We start from the raw sequence: 14336 nt of genomic DNA on the forward strand, positions 1-14336 counted from the left end.
CCTCGGGGGCCAGGGCTCCGCTCGCCCTCCGACAGCCGGGGCCTGGACCTGGGAGGGCAGCTCGGTGTTGCGAAATGCACTCGGAATTCGGGGTCAGACAGTCCCGGCTCCCAGTCAAAGCTCAGGCCAGCGTCTCTGGTCCCTTTGCCCCGCAGAGCCACTTGCCTCCAGGGTGTATAGTCAGCCTCAGCTCTCGGCTGTTCTTGGGGTAACATGAGGCCGTGCACACAGAGCTCTTAGCAAGGGGCTGGGCAGGCTTTTGCCATCCTTCTTGTACTTCTGTCCCAGGTCCGAGGGGTGAAAGGAGTCTTTCTGGCGAACCAGAAAGTCAACGGAAAGGTGGTGACGCTTATAACGTACAGCAAGGGCCGAGACTGGGATTACCTGAGGCCTCCCAGCACGGACATGAACGGGAAACCGACCAACTGCAAGCCTGTAAGTGCCCTGCTCGCCGCATACCCCTTCCCCGGGGTGGGCACTGGACGTTGCCTCAGGACCCGGGGGTCCGGGATGTTGGTGTCTGAGAAGGGCCGTCTGGGAGAGACGTGAACCACCTATTTCTCTGGGTGTGGTGGAGAGGGCCACATGAGACTCCTTGCTTTACAGAAGAGTTAACTGGAAGTCAGAGAAGGCAGTGTATCAGTCAGCTCCTGCCACAACAGTGCTGTGTAAGAAGCCGCCCCAAACATCGCTCACTCTTCTCGAGATCTGTGAGAGGTTGGGCTCGTCCATGCCCCAGGGGTTGGTCGATTTAGGAAGGGATCTAGTATCCTCCTTCTGGGACCAGCCCAGGCACATTCTCAGGCAATAGCAGAGGCGCAAGAGAGTGAGCAGAAACATTGCAAGGACACTGCAAGCCTGCTAGTGCATCTATCTGTTAAGCCCTGTTGGCCAATGTCAAGGGCCAGGAAGTACACTCTGTGGAAGTGGGGGGCTGGGTAAGTGAGGGGGAGCCAGGACACAGCCCAAATGTCATGAGCCCTAAGCCAGTCCAGCTATTCCAAGGGTGCCTTCCTACATGAATGTGAGTATAGGCTGCCCCGGGGTGGAGAGGGCTGGGATGCCCTTTTCTTCTTACTCAGTGAACTCCTACTGACACCTGAAAACCCTGTCTAGATGTCCCCTCCACTGAGAAGACTTCACTGGGCACACTTACTTCTATTTCCCCCTGGCTTCGACCAGAAGCCCCTCACAGTCAAGGACCCCCATCCATTGCTGTGCCTCTGTAACTAGAAAGAATAACAGTGCCTATTTCACAGGGATAGTCATTCAACAAACACGTAAGGGGACCTACTATGTGCAAAGCACTGTTCTGGGTGTTGGGAATACATCAGCACACAAAACAGCAAACAATCCTGCCCTCTCGAGATCTGCCTGGATCTCTGCAGGGCCCCCGAAGCTGGTAGGCACCCTGCCTGGACAGCCACTGACCACTCGCCAGGGCCAGGGTGGGGCTCCGTGCTCTCTGGGCAGAGCCTCGGCCTGGGCAGTGTCAGTCCCTTGCTCCCTGACCTCACCGACTAGGGGCCTGCGCTCGCCCTCTACGCAAGCCCCCCTCCCGCTAATAACAGGGGATAATAACACCTGTCGACCACCAGGGAGAATTAATCACCTGCCCCTAGTGAAAGCTCTTCTGAGAAAAAGAACTGCTGTGAAAGGGCTAATTTTTGTATCATCATCGACAAAGTTAAGCCATATTAATCTGTCAAAGCAAGTTTTCGCTAAGAATAGATTCTTGTCTGCAATTATGCAGCGCAGCGAGGAGATAACCTTTCAAGATTTATGTCCCGGCCTTAAAATAATAAAACTAGGGGTCAGCTGGTAAGTGCGTGGCTGCAGGCGGGCACGCAGAGAGCCCAGTGAGCCCAGTGGACAGAGGACACGTATCGGGACACCCAGCTGGCCCCGAGGCCCGTTACCCTGTGTGTGTGCAGACCTGCCAGCAGCGGGCGGGGGGCATGCCGGGTGGGCCAGCGTGGCCCTTCGCCTGGGTTTCTTCTCTGTGTCCACACAGCCACGCAGCCTCCAGCTGCACGGGGCAGGCCACACTGGAGGGTTTACTTCTCGTCAGAAATGTGATTCCTGCTCATTGCAGAATACTTGGAAAAAGCAGAAACGTATAAAAGGGGGAGTAAGTTACACCTGTAACCACGCCACCCAGAAGTAACAGTAATCGGGCATTTTTCTGGTTGATCCTTTGTCTTATATTCACGTTGAAAAGTCCTCTTGGGGGTCCTGACACACGTGTGATTTCTGAGTCTTGCATTCTTCTCTTAACTCTGGGTCATGAAGGTTTTCCCGGGCCGTTTGACCCAGCTCTCTGGCTGGGGAGATTGCCTTCCAGTGACAGGGAATCGATGGGTGTGGATCAGACCTGTTTTAGGATGAGAAATGGCCCTTGGAAGACGGTTTTGCATCCGTTGACACCTGGATTCAGAATGAATGCCCGTTCGTTTTGCTGCCCGGAGCAAAACTCCCGGAGTCCCGTTCTGCAGCCCAGCTCTGCACTCAGGAGCCACGTTGAGGAGCCCAGCCTCCAGCAGCCAGGCTGGGAGACCCCTCCACTGGAGAAGCCCACCTGGCCCCGACCTGACGGCCTTCAGCTGGCCGTCAGCCTCCAAGCCTCCTTCCTGCCCTCCCCCGACCCCTCTGAAGCACTCCTGATGCCACCTTCACAGCCAAAAAGCCACAGGGGTGGATTCAGCCTCAGCTTGACTTTTTCTCGGGTCACTTCTTCCTCCCAAATGCTGACCGTGGCTCCCTCTCTCCCCCCACGCAGCCGGACTGCCACCTGCACCTGCACCTGCGCTGGGCAGACAACCCCTACGTGTCAGGCACTGTGCACACCAAGGACACCGCCCCCGGCCTCATCATGGGCGCAGGTAAGAGGCTGCCGTCGTGGCCAGGAGCCACCACTGCCTGCAGGACGCTCCAATTTCAAGGGTAGAACTCAACGGTCATGGGCCTGGGGCCACGGTGTATCCACTGGGGGCAGCGCCACAGTACCTCCAGGAAGCCAGGTCACCTGGCACATCACCCTGAGGGGTGATTGCGTAGCCCAGAGTGGGCACCTGATACGTGTTGACTAAATGAAAGGTGGATGGATGGATGGATGGAAGGATGGATGGATGGATAGATGGATGGGTGGATGGGTGGAAGGATGGATGGATGGATGGGTGGATGGATGGATGGATGGATGGATGGATGGATGGATGGATGGGTGGGTGGGTGGATGGATGGATGGATGGATGGATGAAGGAAGGATGGGTGGGTGGGTGGATGGGTGGATGGATGGATGGGTGGGTGGGTGGATGGATGGGTGGGTGGATGGATGGAAGGATGGATGGATGAGTGGGAGGATGGGTGAAAGGAAAATTGGATGGTTGAAAGAATGGATAGCCAGATGGCCCAATGGAAGAATGGATAACAAAATGGTGAATGAATATATAGAAGGATGGATGGACGGGTGGATGGATAGATGGACGGGAGGACAGTTTGCATCGTGGTTGACTTTTATTGGTCCCTGAAGAAGGTTCTAGTTTAGTGTGGAGAGAGAGACACATATACAACTAACATAAGGGAAAAAAAAAAGTATACATTGTGATTTTGTCTGTCTACCCCACTAAACCAGAACCTTCTTCAGGGATCACTAAATGTATGCCGATCTAATAACACTCCAAAATGAGGTTTATGTGAGTTAGAAAAATCATTCCAAGTAAAATCACCTGTTTTACAAGTCCACTGCCAGGTAGCGGCTGGTGTCTGGTTTTCCTTTTACCCACCAGCGTGGGGGTAGCCTCGCCAGCTGTCAGCAGCTAAGTCCGGGGAAGCGTCCCTGACGCCATGGAGACAAAGGCGGGAAGGGCGGGACCGGGTCCGTCGTGTCCGCAGTTGCTACGGCGGCCCTTTCTTCCCGGCCAGACCCTGAACTCTTCCAATCAGCACGACGACCCTGAGAGGTCAGTACCTCTACTTTATGGAGCCCGAGGAGAGGGAAGACTGGCCCGCAACTTGCAAGGTGCCATCAGGGAGCTTGGGACCCCCCCCCAGGCTCCTCAGGGAAGGGAAGCCCCAGCCCCGGGAGGGGCTGCTGTGCCCCTTGAACCCGCAGAAGGCAAGGCTCTGGGGCGGGCCCATCAGACCCGCCACTCATCCGGGCCGTGGACCGGCCAGGCTGAGGCTCTGCACGGCCAGGGTGCGGACGGGGCAAGTGGCATTCGGGGAGACAGCGTCTCTGCCCGTTCCACAGCTGGGACCACCAAGGCCCGGCCCGGGGCTCACAGCTCCCGGAACCAGGGGCTCCCCCCCTCTGTCTCCTCCAGCACCGTCTGCGACCCGGAGGACTTGCGCCCCAGACCCTGAGCTGGATGACACATCCGCCCCTTCAGCAGACGCTTCCCAGCGCTGAGGCCCGGGCCGGGCTGGGCGTGAGAGAGTGCGTGAATGGATGAGTGAGTGGGGGTATGAACACATGAGTGGCCACGCTGAGATGGCAGGAAGGGCCCTCCAGGCAGAGGCGGGAACGGGTTTTCCAGAACGACCGGATCAGAGCCCACGAAGGGGCCGGGAGGTGAGATCCCCTGTCCGCTCTGTGGGTCTCTGATGGCGGGAGACCTTGGCTGTCGGAGGGGCGTCTCACATTATCCTGGAGAGGGGGGCTTGCCGGTAGGGGAGCCAGCGACGCAGCCACTGCAAGTAAAACCTGTCATCTTCCGAGCGTGCTTTTCTTCACCTACGTCCGGGGGTCTAAGTCGATGACTGCGATGGGGGCGGGGTCTGCCCGCTCCAGTGACGGACGTGCGTCCATCAATGAAAAATCACACGTCAGCCTCGATTTCAGTGCAGGGACGGGCTGGGTCGCCCATGTCGGGCACCCCCTGTCTTCTGGACTCTGTTCCCTGGACCTGAAGGCGATGGTGTGGTGTTTTTTTTTTTAACATCTTTATTGGAGTTTAATTGCTTTACAATTCTGACTTGGGCCTTTCCGAGCTCTCGTTCTGGGGCTCTACACCTCCCTGAGCCTCAGTTTCTTCATCTCTGAAATGAGGATAATCATCTCAGACCTGGGGGCACCGAAAGGTCTGATGCAGGTGGAAGGCCCTCCCTGCCCCCCTGCCCCGCACCCGTCCTGGGCCGCCACGCAGCACACGCTGCTTCCGGCTCCTCGTCCGGACGTGACTCCTCAGGACCACACAGAGCACGGGCTGCAAACGCTTCCCAGACGCTGGCTCTGGCAGTCACATGACTGAGAAAGCCTTGAGGGGCCGTGACGGGGAGCTCGGAGCACCCCCGCCCGCCCTGTGCCGGGAAGACCCCCGGGGCTCCCAGGAGGAGCCCTGCCTCCCAGCCCTCCTGCAGAGTCCTTTCCTCCGTGACACGGCCAGTTGGGGACCCATCAATCCCGTCAATCAATCTCATCGATCCCAGTTGAGAGGCCGAGGGCATGCGAGCAGGTCAAGAGCTGACCTGCCTCCCATCAGCCAGGCGGGGGTCACCTGGGCCCTCTGGAGCCGGGGACTTGACAGCAACCGGAGGACCAGTGGGGCGGCCCCCTTGCTCCTGTTGCAGCTGCATCTCAGTGGCCGCAGGGCTGGCTCTGCCACCTTGGGGGCCACGGTGAGTGGTCCAGGCCACCTTCCCCCTCTGCCAGCTGCGGGCTGGGGTGGATCTTGTGCTGTCGCTTTGCTCTGTTCCGGCCCTGAGGCCTGAGCCACTCGGCAACCTGAAGATGGAGGAAGCAGGGAGAGGAAATGCGCATTCCGGGAGCGCTTACTGTATACCAGGCCCTGAGAGCACAGAAGCGGGGTGGAGGGGTCGGGGCGTCGGGGGAGGAGGCCCAAGGAGACCCCAGAGCAGCCCGGAGGGGACCTAGCAGAGAGGACTTTCTTAGTCTCAACCCCCAGGCCTCAGTTTCCCCTCCGTAAAGTGAGGGCAGCAGCCCCCGTGTTCCTGCAGAGCCTCCCACTCTGGTGGCCTGCGGACGCGTTCTGTGAATTTCCCCTGAATTTTCCCTGCTGCCTGTTAGGTGACCGGCGGGCAGCCAGACAGCCTTGGTAGATGGAACAAGGAAAACAGACGGCGTCACTTAAAAGACAGACATCGCACCCCTGAAATCACGGACTGCAAATTTGCCTGGGAAGTTGAGCTGATGCCGCATCCTTTGCTGCGCGGCTTCTATATTTGACACACGGGTCCTGGCGTCTCTGCCGGCATCTGGAAGGATGGGGAGATAAAGGGCTCCCCTTCCGTCCTCTGCCCACCCCCAGCTGTTGCGTTCATTCACTCATCTCCCTCTTTTCATTCAGCAGCCTTTCCTCAGCGCCTGTTGGTGGCCAGGCAGGTAGAAGGGAACCCAGCTCAGCACCTGGCCCTCTGCCCCACCTCCCCTGACTGACCTCCCCTCCCACCTCCATGCTGTCGCCAAGGCCGGGCCCTCTGCGTGGCACACCTGCCCCTTTCCCTTGGCCAGTGGCTTTTGTCTTTCGAGGCACAGTGCAGAGGTCACTTCCTGCAGGAATCTCTCCTTGATTCCCCTCCTGCCCGGGTCCGGTAGCTTTCCCTCCTCTGCGTTCACAGTTCCCTGGGCTCGCAGGCTCCTGGCTCTGGGCACAGTTGCAGGCACCCTTCTTCCCCGGCTAGGTTGAGAGCTCGCTGGGCGCAGGGGCATGGTTACTCAGCTTGGATTCCCCACAGCTCAGCACGAGGCTGGGCAGAGAGCAGGCACTCAGCAAATGCTGATGAATAAGTGCAGCAGTGGGTGAGTGGGTGGAATTGATGAAAAAGAGACAGACGTGGGGGTGGGGGGATGGGGGATGGAGGGATGGATGATAAATTAACGATGGATGGATGGACAGACGATAAATTAATGAAGGATGGATGGAGGGATGGTGGATGGATGATAAGTTAATGACGGATGGATAGATGGACAGATGATAAATTAATGAAGGATGGATGGAGGGATGGTGGATGGATGATAAATTAATGATGGATGGATGGATAGATGGACAGATGATAAATTAATGAAGGATGGATGGAGGGATGGTGGATGGATGATAAGTTAATGACGGATGGATAGATGGACAGATGATAAATTAATGAAGGATGGATGGAGGGATGGTGGATGGATGATAAGTTAATGACGGATGGATAGATGGACAGATGATAAATTAATGAAGGATGGATGGAGGGATGGTGGATGGATGATAAATTAATGATGGATGGATGGATAGATGGACAGACGATAAATTAATGAAGGATGGATGGAGGGATGGTGGATGGATGATAAGTTAATGACAGATGGATGGATAGATGGACAGATGATAAATTAATGAAGGATGGATGGATGGATGGATGGATGGATGGATGGATGGATGGAAGATTTGGTGGTTGGTTGGACCTCAAAAAGAAAAGGCAGGCACACAGACCCTCCGCCACTCTACCTGAACTCACTTTGCCTCATCTGTTTGAGGATAATCCATCTCCTCTGGGATTTTCCAGTGACATCTAAACTTGGCTCTGGAAGAGAGACTCCTGACAGCACCACATGAATAAGTCTCCAAAGTGCAAGTGGTGCACAAGTTGCCCAGGTCAGGGGCTCCAGGAGAGAATCCAGAACGGCTTCAGTGTCCTCCTAACAGGTCCCCTTCATCCTGGACGCTCAGGCCCCTGGTCCTTGCCGTCATCATGTGGCCACAGCAGAAGCCTGCCCAGTCTGACCCATCAGAAAATCCCATTGTCCAAGACCCTTCCCAGGAGGCTGTTTAGGGCCGTCCAGCCCAGCTCCGAGACCACCGAGATTGTCCTGCAGCCGCGTCTTCTAGGCGGCCATCGTTCTTTCTGTAGGGGTCCACTTAGGGTCGGTTTCCTATCTGTAAGCTGGAGTCACCTTGGATGCTAAGTGGGGATTCTTCCCCCTGTAGCAGCAGCCCCAGGATTAAGTCCCAGCCCCTCAGAGTGGCCTTCAAGGCTGGTGACCCACCTGCCAGGCTGGTATGGGTTCAAGTGAACCAAGACCAAGGAGGAGCCTCCTGGCTGCCCGGCTGGTTTGGTGCCCACCTCACCCTCCTCCCAAACTTGCCCGCAACAGATACTTAATGAGCACCTACTTTGTGCTTACCCCGCCTCTCACCTGGCCTGCCCCGGACCTGCCCTGGGCCTGCCTCTGGCCTCCCCTGCACCCGGCCCCCAGGGGGCCTCCAGATGCCAGCCCGGCCACGTCTTGCCCCAGTTCAAAGCCCGTCAGGGGCTGCCGTGTTCGCACACTGCCCACCTGGCCAGCGTCCTCTCTAGCCTGTCCCCCACCACCACTCCATGCTTTTTATTCTTGAATCACACTCGTCACCGTGGGTCCCCCTGAAGCCGCCAAGCCCTGCCTGCCCCTGGGCTCAGCCGGAGCCGCCAGAGGCCGGCTTTCTCTGGGCAAAGTTCATCTCTCACCGCTCAGACCAGGACCCGTAGTGGTGACATAGGCCCGTCACTATACAGGGAGGGCAGAGAGGGGCATCCGCTGGCTGGCTTTGGTGCTGCGAGGTGTAGACCCAGAGCACATCAAGCACCAGCCTTGTCTGGGGATCTGGCTGCACTCAGACCTTGGTAAGGGGAGAGCAGCTGATCCTGAGAGCAACCCCGCCACTTTGCTTCTGGACCAGGTAACCTGGGCTCCCAGCTGGTGGAATATAAAGAAGAAATGTACATCACATCAGACTGTGGGCACACCTGGAGGCAGGTAAGGTGGCAGGGAGGGGCCGGAGCCCCCACCACGCTCGCTCACCCCGCCGAGGCTCCCGGGAGAGCCTGTTCTCTCATCCCCTCCCTCCCAGAGGAGCTCCGAGACGCGCCTCTTCACGTTCCCCGGCCTGAGGGGCTGCACACAGCTCCCTTTAGCAGATGTTACACCACCATCTGTGGAAAGAGAGCCCAGGCCAGGCTGCCCACGCCGCTGCTGTTCTTTCAGCAGCCACTGATGGAGAATGCCAGACCTGACGCATCTTCCCACGGTCAGACAGGTTACCGTGAAGCAACGGGGATCAGCGCCAGGGACGGGCTGGAGGTGCTTTCCGGCAGGAAGCCACACGGGGACTCAGAGCTTGGCTGAGCCCAAAGGCCAGGAAGTGGGGGCCCCGAGGACAACCCCCGGGTTCCTGGCAGGGGCAGCAGCTGGGTGGATGGCACAGACTTGGGAGAGAAAGAGAAAATGGGCAAGAGCAGGTTTTGGGGGGCCACGGCGAGTCTGGGGTGGGCCTCCTGGGACAAATCCACGGGATGATTTGACACTCAGTGTGGCCCGAGAAAAGCAAAAGCAGGAAAGGGAGAAGAAACAGGAGAAAACAGTTATGCAGGGAACGGCCCCCAGCCCTGGGGGTCACACTGTGAGGACCCCTCCCTGCAGCGCCCACACGCGGCTCAGATTCTCAGACTAGGGGGGCAGGATGCTGCCGGCCAGTGGGCGTCACGCAGAGCGGGGCGGCTGGGGAGCGAAGGCTGACGGCCCAGCGCCCTGTGCAGTCAGGCAGCCCAGGAGCCGAACCCAAGCGCTCCGCCCCAGGAGAGGCCCCGTCTCCCTCTACCCTTGCTATTTCTTTCCAGCAAAAAAAAAAAAAAAAAACCCACCTCATCTGGTCTGCCGGCTTCATGGAGTGACAGCTTCTACTTTAACTGCTTAAGAAAATGCACTAAATTTTCGTGTGCGTCTCCTCTTTCGGTTGATGTAAGAAGCTCTGTTTTCAGGTCAATTTCTGGTACCCCTGAGTATCCCACTTCGAGCCCCCTGCCCAGGTACCACTCTGGACAGATATGTTAACCCGCAACGCGTGAAGCTCACCTGCACCCCGGGTTTAAAGCGCTGGCGTTTTGTAACAATATGCAAGAAACAAGGAATTTTGAAAAGGGCAAAAGAGATTTATTGTGTTATAATATTCCTATTTCACTAAAACTAGTGAAACATGTCTCAACTTTCTTAAAGGTCACCACCTGTCCACTTATTAGAGAAACCGCCCCTCTGCTCCCAGCTTGTTAGACTTAATAGACCAGGTGAAACAGAAGAGAAAGGTATTCACGGTGGCCACTTTTGTCAAGCAATTTGCTAAGACTTCAAACTTGGGAACTTGTCGGAATTAAATGGGAGAATGTCTGTTCAAGACTGAGCTGAGATACCCATTTCCTCCCCAGTGATGGGGGAGGGGTGGGGGAATGGGGGGCTCGGGTGCCTGGCAGAGGAGCGGGGGTGCCCATGTGTGCGTGTGCGTGTCAGAGGGAGGGCGTTTACTGGGGTGGGGCAGTAGGCAGAGGCCAGGGTGGGACAAAGGCACGAAAGCCAGACGGCCAGGCGAGCTCAGGCCGGTTTGTCAAGGATGCAATGAGCTGTCTCTACAGGAAAACGCTTAGAATGTGAATTACAAATAACACTGTGCATGGTGCTTAAGGGATGTATCATTTTATTTTATTTTATTTTATTTTATTTATTTTTGGGGGGGATGTATCATTTTAAAAACATGACTTCTCTGGAATGATAAAAAAAAAATAGCCAGAACACATTTAAGGAGCCCCCTCTAGAACTCAGGGTGTGGGAGAGAAAGGATTGGGGGACCCCTGTCTAGGTGATGGTCAAGGAACAGAAAACCATAGCAACGGATGTACAAAGACCCTGTGATCCAGTGGTGGGTGTTGGAGCCCCCTTGTTCCTGAGTCCCAAGCTAACGAGAGTGGAATTGCCCGTGGGGGTCCCCTGGGATGGCTGGGAGACACCCCGTCTCCTCAGTGGATGGACAGGACAAACGCCCCCCGGCCTGTCCTTGTGGGAGGAGGGTGCAAAGGATGGGGTTCTGAGCACGAGTGAGGGCTGTGCACACGTCCGGGGCCGCGCCCCCGCCCCGGAGGTAAATCCTGCTGGGGAGCAATCCAAGGACCCACTTCCGGCTTACCTTTCACTCTCCCACCCCTGCGGATCTCCCCAGGAAAGGAAGCGGGTTAGGCCCCCCGTGGAGTGGGAAGGAGGGCTCCCACTGGGTGGGTGGGCAGAGATGGATGTGTTTGCGGCATGCGATGTGCCTCTAGGACCACGTCACGGGACCCAGCGTGGTTTCCGCCACCTGCCTGGCAGCCCGGAGGCCCCAGGAGGGAGCCTAGCTTGTCCTTGAATAATGCCCAGGACGGAGAGCTCACTACTTCCTGGAGGAGAAGACTGTCTGCTTGCTGCATCTCCCCACTCCCCGCTCAGCATCCCCCCCCCAGGAAGCTTCTAAAGGGGGAATCCGTTCCCCTCACTCCCCAAGCAAACCTCGGGTGTCCCCCACCATCTTCGGGAGGGAGGAAGTCCCGACCGTCGGCTGACCCACGAGCCCTGCTGCCCGGTCCGGCCACGGGCCGCTCCGTCCGCCTGCAGTTCCAGCCCCCGCAAGCAGCTCGTGCCCTGTGGCCACACTGCTCTCTTTAACCTCCTGTGCACACGCTGTTTCCCCGCCCGCAACGCCCTTGCCCCGCCCAGTGCGCTGTGACCCCTTCCCTGGGGTGCCCGCTGGCTCAGGTCTCGAGTTTAACTGGAGCACATCATTCGTGCCCAGCAGACTGGCTGGGACCCCTGTACTGTGGCAGAACCTGGGCTGAGCACCGGGCAGAGAGGGTGGGTTCGATGGGCTGCTCGGTTGTTGGCATCCGAGTGCGCGAGTCACTGGGTGGAGGTGGTCTGTCTCCTTGCGGGGGCGGTGTTTGCCTGGGCTATGAATTTCTGGGGCCTTAAACTTTCATTTCGACCTCTGGATCCCAGGACCCAGACAGAGGACCCGAAACACTGGGTTTGTTTGACGGGTGGAGAGATGGGGAGGGGAACTGTGAAAAGTTCTTCCCCCAGTACCTAAATCCGCATGGCGTCACCTCCCTCATCCAGGAGACGCCGTCTCGGTTAATGTAGCCTCAGGCAGCACCCTTATCCAGAGCGCCCCCCAGAGCTTAGGACCCCTAGGCCCGGGGACTCTGACCCCGGCAGGCGCGGCCCTGGAATCAGGTGGGAGGGGGATACAGGGGTGGATCTGGGCGGGACCCAAGCTAGTGCTCTGGGCCCTCACTCCACCCTGCGACCTCATCACTCACACAGCTCGGCCTCCTGCTGAGCCTGTCCCGCTCGTGGCGACAGGAGCTCCTGGTGGAAGCGGCAGGCGGTAGAGTCAGAGACCTGGGGTCTACCCCAGCTCTGCTGGTTACTAGCCCTGTGGCTGCAGGCAAGCCACTGTGTGTCTCTGAGCCTCTGGTCTCTCTTTGGGAAATGGGGAGATGACCTCGGAGTGTGGTTGCTCTTAAACAAGGCTCTGTATGCGCAGCAGAGGCCCCCGTGCCAGTCACCCAGCTCTCCCCCGCCCCCCCGCCTCAGACATGTTTAAGGGTATAGTTCACAGGTATCCAGGTCTCTTCCACCATTCTTCGTAAGGGATCTCCCTTCTTTAGTCAAGCCAGAAGGGCTTCCTAGAGAATTCCTGTGAGCAGCGGGAAAGCCAGCAAGATGATGAGAAGGTGGAAATATCTGGGGAAGAGCTTTGCAGGCAGGGAACAGCATGTGCAAAGGGCCTGAGACATGTTCAGGGACAGGAAACCAGGGTGACTGGTATACGGGAGGTGGGAGAGAGTGGGCAAGGGCCTCTCATACAGAGCCCCAACGTCCAGGGAAGGGTTTGGCTGTGATTCTAAGGGCCATGGGAGCCATTGGAAGGTTCTGGTGGGGTGAGGGGGTGTGGGGGTAATGGGATGCCAGGGCTGAGGGCTTGGCCTGGAGGCACCACCAGCTCTGCCGAAGTTCCTGTTCCTAAGAGGTGAGGCCTCTGCTCCGGGTCCTCCCCGAGTGCCTCCCGCTGGCTCTGGAAAAACAGACATTCAAACAAAGGGAGACTCAGGATAGAAGATCAGGGGGAAGGTGGTAGTTAATAGTCGTGTGGATGTGTGTGGGTTTTGTTTTAAATGATTTTCCCGCTCCTGCTTTTGCTCATTGCTCTAGAACAGGGTCCCCGGGGTGTCTCCCCCTGAGTTTCCCTGCACCCCTGCTACAGAACCCACAGGCCCTGAGACGGTCACACAGGGTGGGAGGTGAATGGGGCCACTTCCTGTAGGCAAGGCACAGGATGGCAGGGGACGCGGCAGAGGACATTGGTGCCCTTCTCTGTGTGGAGTCAAGACACAGGCTGGCCGTCTGGGTATCTGGGTTCATGGAAGATCTAGAGGGGGACGCCCGGTGTCCTGGCAGGACTAAAGAGCCACAGCCGGCTCTGCCACCCACCAGCTCTGAGGCCTTGGCTTGGCCGCCACAGCTCCAAGCATCAGCTTGCTCATCTGTAAAATGGGACCCCATCCCAGGGCTGTTGGCATACAAGCGAGGCTCCCCAGAGGTATTTCCTCCTGCAAGAGCCCTGTCCAGGCCCCTCGACCTTTTGTCCCCTGAGGACTTGGTGGAGATTCACGCATTCACTCACTCATTCATTCATCCCACACACACTCCCTGAGCACAGGCACCCCCAGCTGTGAGCTGAGGCACGTGCTGGGCCACAGAAAGGATTCAGAGGCAGGACCGGCCTTTGAGGAGCTCCCTGGCTGGAGGAAACAATGACAAACTAGTGCAGTAAGTGCTGGGGCAGGGGGCCCAGAGGTGCTCCCCACCCAACCTGGCATGAGGGAGGGCTTCCTGAAGGAGGTGGCACATGGACTATCTTCATGTCAAATAGAGGTTTGCTTTTACTGGTGATGCTTATCCTAAATGCTTTTCTAAATTCCACTATTTCTCATCCTCACGTGTCGGCCTTTTTGGTGCATGAGTCTTTCCTTCAGGCAGGACCACCTGCAGTGTTTATTTGCATTGTTCTCTCTTTTCGATGGTGTAGACATCACCATCTGCATCCATTCATCCCACACGTACTGAGTCTGGCTGGTTGGGGAGCATGGGGATGGCCTGGGGACGCCGGGAGCCCTCAGACCAGCCCCGCCTCGGGGAACCGGACCCTGCTGCTGGCCCCCAGGCAGCGTGTCGGCAGTTCTGCCCCGCTGGAGAGCGACCCCAGACCCCGAAGCACCTCCGAGCCTCCTCAGGGTCCCGCCCTCAGAGCCCCGCCTGCTGTCTTCTGCAGGTGTTTGAGGAGGAGCACCATATCCTCTACCTGGACCACGGCGGCGTGATCGTGGCCGTCAAGGACACCTCCATCCCCTTGAAGATCCTCAAGTAAGGCCGTCGGGACCCAGCACTGGGTGCGGGGTGGTGGGGGCCCTTTCTCCCCACCTGAGAACCCCTCAGAACAGTCCGCAGTCCCCCCACCCAACAGCTGCTTCTGGCCAGGCCTGGGGAGGTGAGGAAATGGGGAACGATG

The 14336-nt window shown here is 57.7% G+C and overlaps 1 protein-coding gene across 1 annotated transcript in view; it reads left to right on the forward strand.

Moving 5' to 3' along the window:
* The window catches only part of SORCS2 (sortilin related VPS10 domain containing receptor 2), a 472302-nt gene that overhangs the window by 423917 nt on the left and 34049 nt on the right, over positions 1-14336 (forward strand). The window contains exons 10-13 of the mRNA XM_059067728.2: positions 289-435; positions 2780-2882; positions 8649-8725; positions 14100-14191. Coding sequence (XP_058923711.1) covers positions 289-435; positions 2780-2882; positions 8649-8725; positions 14100-14191 — 419 coding nt within the window. The remainder of the gene's footprint in view (positions 1-288; positions 436-2779; positions 2883-8648; positions 8726-14099; positions 14192-14336) is intronic.

Source organism: Kogia breviceps, chromosome 6, assembly GCF_026419965.1.
Source record: "Kogia breviceps isolate mKogBre1 chromosome 6, mKogBre1 haplotype 1, whole genome shotgun sequence".
Classification (NCBI taxonomy): Eukaryota; Metazoa; Chordata; class Mammalia; order Artiodactyla; family Physeteridae; genus Kogia; species Kogia breviceps.